This window comes from Dipodomys ordii, unplaced genomic scaffold (genome assembly GCF_000151885.1).
Source record: "Dipodomys ordii isolate 6190 unplaced genomic scaffold, Dord_2.0 Scaffold288, whole genome shotgun sequence".
In the NCBI taxonomy this organism is placed as follows: domain Eukaryota; kingdom Metazoa; phylum Chordata; class Mammalia; order Rodentia; family Heteromyidae; genus Dipodomys; species Dipodomys ordii.
This window is the reverse complement of record NW_012267504.1, coordinates 351,445-359,636: the sequence shown is the minus strand read 5'-3', so window position 1 is coordinate 359,636 and position 8,192 is coordinate 351,445. Positions and strand designations below refer to the sequence as shown.

Sequence of the window (8,192 nt, the reverse complement as noted above, 5' to 3'; positions counted from 1 at the left end):
TAGGGGGAAAACAATGGAGGGGGTAACAATGTTCAAAAGGAAGTGTACTCATTACCTCACTCATGTAACTGTAACCCTCTGTATAGTATCTTTACAAAAAAAAAAAAAAGAGGTAGAGCACAGACTTGAGTGTAAAAGCCAGGTGAACACATGAGATCTCAAGTTAAAGCCCCAGTATTGGCACCAAAACAAACAAATAAATAAAGATATTTTTGTTTTTCTAGAATTTTTAGTTTTGTAGGCCTTACATTTAACCCATTTTGAATTACTGTTTGCATAAGGTTCAATTTCATTCTTCATGTGGATATTCAAGGTTTCTAATACCAGTTTTTCTTTTTTGAGATGGTCTTAAATATGTCACACCAGATGGCCCGAAATTTATGCCTCTCTTATCTTAAACTCCTGTTGAGTGACAGGTATACACAACCATTCCAGTCACTGAGGAGGCTCTCTTTTTCCTGTACATGTCCTTGTCAAAGATTAGTTGATTTTATATTCATTCATCTATTTCTGAGCCCTGTAATCTGCTCTTTTATTGCATTTCTTTTTAGTCATATCATACAAGAGTGGGCGTAGTTAGGGGGGAAGGTGACATTTCCATGCATGTATATAATGTATTCCTATCAATCCTTCCTCTTGTACTTTCTCTGACTCCTCATCTTATTGCTCAATACAATTTTGACATATCTCTTTATCTTAATTTTTATATAAGTAGTTTTCCAAAGGGATTTCATTCTAATAAATCAGTGTATGATTATAATACATCCTCATCTGTGTTACCTCTTTCATCGTTCTCCCAATTTCTCCCAACCCTGATTTCAGCAGATTTCATTGTTCCATTTTCATTCATGCTGACAATCAATTTTTACTATATCCATTATCCTCTTTTACTCCTGTTATCCCATCCCCTACCTACTAGTTGCCAACAGATTCTCTTTCTCTTCCCTTTCCCAATTCCCTAATGATCAGTAGCTTTGAATAATATGTGGTTGTAGTTAATTTCAAAATCATGTGTCTTTCTTTTTCTTTTTCTTTCTTTCTTTTTTTGGTTGTGGTGCTTGAACTCTGGGCCTGGGCGCTGTCCCTCAGCTCTTCAGCTCAAGGTGAGTGTGCTCTACCACTTAAGCTACAGCACCACTTCCGGTTTTCTAGTGGTTTATTGGAGATAAGAGTCTCATGAACTTTCCTGCCCCGGCTGGCTTTGATCCGAGATCCTCAGGTCTCAGCCTTCTGAGTAGCTAGGATTACAGGCGTGAGCCACCGGCGCCTGGCTCAAAATTATGTGTCTTTCTTTTATGCAAGTACCATGCTTTTGAATATTGTAACTTTGCAACGTAATTTGGCATCAGGAGATGTGATCTTTGCAGTTTTATTCATATTTTTATTAGTTATTCAGGATCTCTTATGGTTTTATATGAACTTTTACAGAGATGATATTAAATATCTTGTAGATATCTTAACACTATTTCAACTCACAAATAGGAAGCGCCTCTTCACTTAGGCCTTTAATTTCTGTTATTAGTAGTTTTCTTGTATATACCATATATACGAAATTATAAAGGGAAAATATGACTTGTTCTTGAAAGTTAAATAAGCAAGACAAACAAAACACTGTAAATTTCTGAGAAAACTCCAAAGAAAGGAATGTATAAACATCCTTTTAGAGACATAAATCTTCATTGAGAGAATAAAATTAATATCCCATTAAGCTGAGGCCTCACGCATGTTACATGAATGCTCAGAGCTACAATTTCCCTCAACTTCCAGCCTTGTATCAGATTCTTGTGTTAGAAAATTCAGTTTTCCCTCAAGTATATGGTGGGTACATACAACAGGCTTACAATTATCAAAACCATAAAATAAAATTAGAAACAGTTTTTTGTACCTATCCTAGAGTTTGAACTCAGAGCCTAGGTGCTGTCCCTGAGCTTTTTTGCTCAAGGCTAGCACTCTACCACTTGAGTCACAGATCCACTTCCAGATCTTTGGTGGTTAATTGGAGAAAAAAGTCTCACAGACTTTCCTGCCGAGGCTGGTTTTGAAACATGATCTTCAGATCTCAGCCTTCTGAGTAGCTAGGATAACAAGTGTGAGCCATTGTCTACCCTCACAATTTCTTTGAGGATAATTAAAATTGGAAATCAGATGCAAAAATTTCCAAGCCAGCTTTCTCAGATCAGGGCGAGCCTGGGCTCTATGCTTTCTCTCTTTCCCCCCATTTCATTAGTATTGGCAAGCCTTAAAGAGAGGGAAAGAATAGACCAATTAGGCTAATTGTGAGTCCTGTGTATTGGTTTCTCAAGGCTATGCCAAGTACTGATAATTGATTCATGCCCTTGAGTTTTATAGGTTGTTCATTCTAGAACAATGAGCTCTATATGTGTAGTCTTTTCTTCCAAAGTCATCATTTCATCAAGATGTTCACCTCTGACTCTGATTTCTGGCAAGTCCTGAGAACAAAGTTTCAATCCCTCAACATTCACAACAGGAGAGAACAGTGGATCTGAACTTCTGGATTGCCCCAGTGGAGAGCTGATCTCAGCCCTGTGAGTGCCAGGGGCTATGGTAATGATGGAGGGACTGTTAGGAACCCGAATTGGGTGCCTAACAGAGAAGCAGGACTATTGGGATGGACAGCTAGATGGGAGAGCCACAATATGAAAAATGTCATCTCAGAATCTCATGATGCTTATATTCTCTTTCTGCTGAGGACTTCAGGATTCTTGATTCATAGGTCTGTTCTCACCTACCATGTCAGTCTTCCACAGGAATCACTCATACGAGGGCAAGAAATAGTTCCTTCCAATAGTGTGTCTATGCATCACCCACATTTTTTTCTCTTGTGCCATTTTTATATACATTATTTTCCCAGCTTACCAGTCATTAATTGGACAGTTATTTTACAGTGGACTAATATACATTGTTTAGGATTTTTTATGATTGAGATTCTAAAAAATAATTATTTGTTCTTTTCTAGTTTTCTTGATGCTCTATAATTATTATTCTTATTACTTTTTTGTTGGTCAGGAGGCTTGAGCTTGGAGCCTGGGCACTGTCCCTGAGCATTTTTTTTTGCTCAAGGCTAGCACTCTATCACTTTGAGTCACAGCTCCACTTCCAGTTTTCTGGTAGTTAATTAGAGACAAGAGATTCATGGATTTTCCTGCCGATGCTGGCTTTGAATCATGATTCTCAGCTCTCAGCCTCCTGAATAGCTAGAATTACAGGCATGAGCCACCAGCACACACATTCTATAATTATTTAGAGCTTAATTGATAAGGTTTATATAAGTAGCTCATTCTGTTTATTGCTAAATATATTAGTTATATGAATATACCACTTTTAGCTTATTCTCCAAACTATCCCACTTATTCAAGATGATCAAAAACCAGGTTTCAGTGGCTCAAACATATAATCCTAGTTACTCAGGAGGCTGAGATCCAAGGCTCATCTTTCAAAGCCAGCCTGGGAAGAAAAGTATGTGAGACTTTAGCTTCCCTAAACTACCAGAAGTGGAGCTGTTGCTCAAATGGTAGAACACTATCCTTGAGTGAAAAAGCTCAGAGACAGCACCCAGGCCCTGAGTTCAAGTTCCAGGGCCAGCACACACAAAATTGAGATTTTTTAAAAAAATTTTTTATGGTATAGGGATTTGAATTCAGGGCAAACTGGGATTTGAACCTAGCACCTGCTAGGCAGAAACCCTATGATACAATCCTTGAAAGTTGTTCTTAGCCAGCCGCTAGGGTCTCACACCAATAATCTTATACTCAGTAGGCTGAGACCTGAGGATTGCGAATTGAATCCCAGGCCAAAAGGACCCCATGATACACTTATCTCCAATTAACCACTCAAACATTTGAAGTGGAGATGTGGCTCAAAATGGTAGAGTGCTACCCCTGAGCAAAAAAGCTCAGGGACAGCAGTAGGACATGAGTTAAAGCCCCATCACCAAGAGAAAGAAAAGAAAAAGGTGCTCATAGATAGTCCATCAGACCATTTATAGAACTGCATTTTGAATAAAAATAAATAAATGGACCACTCAGTAACATTTGTTAATTGGAATATTTTTTTAAATGAAAAGGAGTATTCTGTCTGTTCCATTTAAGGGAGAGGGAGAATACTCTTGTATTTATGGGTCTAGAGAATGGTGTTTTGAGGAGCTTTTGTTGATACATACTTTAAAAATATTTTTATTATCCTTAAGTAGTTTTACAAAGGAGCTGCTATTCAACAAAGCAATTTATGAATAAGTTTACACCTTGATCAATGTTACCCCTTTCAACATTCTCACCTACTCATCTCAACCCACCCCTTCCCTCACTTTTCTTAATTTTTAGGTTTTGTATTGAATTTTTGCCATTTAACAAAGCAGTTTATGTATACAATGATCTGTGTCATCACTTCAACATCTCTTCCTCCTTCCACCCACCCCTTCCCTTATATTTCTCAATTCTCAGTAAATTCTTGCCTTCCTTTTTCCCCTTCCCCTCTTTCATTTGTCTACCCCTCTCCTCTTAGCCCCACCCTCCCCTCAGGAAGTTCCCATTTTCTGGTACTTAGTTTTTTGGGCTTTGACTTAGACTTTTTAAAGAATTATACTATTTGCACTATCCATATAGTCTATATGTCAGTTAATTCATTTGTAACCCCCTTGCTTACCACCTGGTTTGTTTACTTGTAGATCTAAACACACATTCTAGCTACCACAAATGAGGCACACCATGCAACCTATGTTTCTCTGAGTCTGACTTACTTTGCTTTATACAATTTCTTTCCAAGTCTTTCCATTTCCTTATGAGTGATACAATATCATTCTTTCTGATGGATGAGCAGAATTCTATTGTATATATACACTACATTTTCTTGATGTATGCATCCATTGGGGGGCATCTGGGCTGATTACATATCTTGGCTATGGTAATTAATGATGCAGTGAATACACTTGTGCTGAAAGCTTTAGTGTGGCCCTGTTTGTGCTCTATTGGATAAATGCCTTGGAATGGAATTGCTGGTCAAATCTTTCTAAGATCTAGAGTCACAATAAATCAAAGAAAGATTAGACAAATGGAATTTCATCAAATTTAAAAGTGTTTCTTCATAGTAAAGGACATAGCTAACATATTAAACAAAAAGATCACAGAACAGGAAAAGATTTTTACCAGATGTACATCAAACAACATCCTAATATCCAAAATATACTTAGAGTTAAAAAACTAACTACCCCAAAACCTAAACCCTCAAAGGAATGACAACTCAATGAATAAATGAGCTAATGGCTTAAAGAGTGACTTCCCAGAAAAAGTGGAAAAGTGGCCAATGGAAACATGAAGAAATGTTCAACATCTCTGGCCATAAAGGAAATGTAAATCAAAACAACACTGAAATACCACCTCACTCCAGTTAGAATGGCCATTATCAAAAAAACTAGCAATAACCGATGCCAGCATGGATATGGTTAAAAGGGAACTCTATTACAGTGTTGGTGGGAATTTAAGCTTGTTCAACTACTCTGGAAATGATACATATTTTTAAGATCGCTAATTACTCTTGCAGTTGTAGAAGCTTACCTTAGTGGAAGACATAAGCATTCCACATTTTCCAAACTAGAATTATGTAGGAACAGCTGAAAGTGATTTGGGGAGAGCACTAATGTGAAGTCCATTGCCATAACTGAGGAACAATGCTAAACATGTGTGACCCTCAAACATGAAAACTTCATTTATGAATTGCTTCAACTCACATCATAGAGTAATGGGTTTCTATTATCCATGCTTTTTCCTTTCTTTCAGGCTCTCTACATTTTTCTGAAAGGTAATTGTGCTAGATGGAGCCAAGGAATCTAACAGGTGTCTTGGAATTCCACCTCCAAGGTCTCTCTGAGGATACAGCACTGCAGCCTTTCTTGTCTGGCTTACTTCTGTCCATGTACATGGTCGCCTTGCTCGGAAATCTGCTCATCATCCTGGCTGTCAGCTCTGACCCTCATCTCCACACCCCCATGTACTTCTTCCTCTCCATCCTCTCCTTAGATGACATCTGCTTCATCTCCACCATTGTCCCCAAGATGCTGGTGAACATGCAGACACACAGCAAATCCATCAGCTATGCTGGCTGCCTAACCCAGGTGTTCTTTTTTGCCTTGTTTGGAGGTTTGGACAGTCAGCTGCTTGCAGTGATGGCCTATGATCGTTTGGTGGCCATCTGTCACCCTTTACACTATCCAACCATCATGAACCACCATCTGTGTGGTTTGTTGATCCTACTGTCATTGTTCATGGGTCTTTTGGACTCCCTGACACACAGTGTGATGGTGTCACAACTTACCTTCTGCAAAGATGTAGAAATTTCTCACTTCTTCTGTGACCCACCTCAACTCCTTAAGCTTGCCTGTGATTATAGTTCTACCATTAGTATATTTATCTATATTATTGGAGCAATCTTTGGGGGTGTTCCGGTTTCAGGCATCCTTTATTCTTATGTTCGAATTGTTTCTACCACTCTGAGAGTCCCATCCACAAGTGGGAAATATAAAGCATTCTCTACTTGTGGGTCTCACCCTCAGTGGTGTGCTTATTTTATGGAACAGGCATGGGGGAATATTTTAACTCCATCATTTCATATGACACCACAAAGGTGATGGTTACCACAGTGATGTATACCATGGTCACTCCTATGCTGAACCCTTTTGTCTACAGTTTAAGGAACAGGGATATCAAGAGGGCACTCAGGAAATGTCTTAGAATAACAACCTAACATCCATACCAAGGCTGAGTGTTCTGGTGTGTGGGTTAAGAAAGACTGTCAAATAACATCTAGAAAACCGACATCATGGCTTTTGTTAATTCTTACCCTTTTTATTTCCTTGGGGTTTCTCACATGGACTTTCTTTCATCTTGCACTGCTATTACTTTGGATCAATGCTACAAAGGGTCCTGTGTTCATGGTACCTCATGTGAAGAGGACAGTCCCACCCCTATTGTTGGCAGGATGGGATGGGAAGGGGAACAAAGGAGGAGTCTACAATGCTTGATAAGAAATGTACTCATTATATTGCTCATGTAATTGTAACCCCTCTGTACAGTATTTTCACATTTAAAATGTAGAAAAAAAAGAATGTTCTTAAAAACATTATAGGTTCAAGATTTGGTTTACCACCTACAAGTGCTATTGGAGGTGGTGGTAGAATGTTTAGGGTGGTGGGGAGCCTTGTGTAAGGGACTTGGGCCATTGGTAGAGTGACCTCAAAAAAGAACATGGTCCTTTGTCTTTTCTATTCACCAAAGCACCTGGGCCAAGGAATTGCTGACTGAAACAGGAACTAAAATGAGCCTTTCTGCCTCCTAGATTATTCATCTCAAACATTGTGTTATCATGATAAAAAAAAAAGCATACAGACACTTGGAATGTAATGTAAAGGAACTACGTGGTTCAAAACCACTGTCTGTTGGAACAGAGAGTTCCGGTAATGTATGTTTATCATTAATTAACCAAGAATCACTAAGAACTTCACAGCTGCTTGTATTAATTATGTTCACCCCTGTCTCAACCATCTGCACTGTCCTTGTCTATTTTACATAAATTTTGGGCATCCACCAAAGCTATGAATGTAGATATTCAGAGATTGAATGTCACTGGCATTCGTATTGCTAGCTAGCATCCTGGAAGCTTTCTCCTGATGAAATCGAACATCAAATACTCTGAATTTAATTAGGTTATTTTTGGCAAGAAAACAAGTGTATTTAAAGATTCTGAACTTATAATTCATTTTAAAAACTATTTTTGAGCTCATATGGATACTACAAAATAAGGTACTTTATTGAGATATGTCTAAATATAAATAAAATTAAAATTGATCATATTTGCCCAAACTTTTACACTTTCATGTTCTCTTTTTAATAAGTTTTTTTTATTGTGAAAATACCATACAGAGGGGTTACAATTACATGAGCAAGGTAATAAGTACATTTCTTATCAAGCATTGTTGCTTCCTCCTTTGTTTTTCCCCTACCATCTCTGCCCTCCCATCTCCACGAATACACTCCCCTTCACTCCGTGCCAAAGTTGTAAATTGTTTTCTGACATAGCATCTTGTACATTGTACATCTCATTGTTGCAATGGGTCCACCTGTATCCCTATTTAAACAATTTGTTTTTTCCCTTCCCCTCCACAAATTATACCAACATCAAAT

At 38.2% G+C, this 8,192-nt stretch overlaps 1 protein-coding gene across 1 annotated transcript; it reads left to right on the top strand.

Moving 5' to 3' along the window:
* Positions 1-5,827: 5,827 nt before the first annotated feature.
* Positions 5,828-6,756, top strand: LOC106001350 (olfactory receptor 18-like). The gene is given in 2 exon segments (XM_013036459.1): positions 5,828-6,557; positions 6,560-6,756. Coding segments are annotated over 2 exon segments (927 nt in total).
* Positions 6,757-8,192: the final 1,436 nt, after the last annotated feature.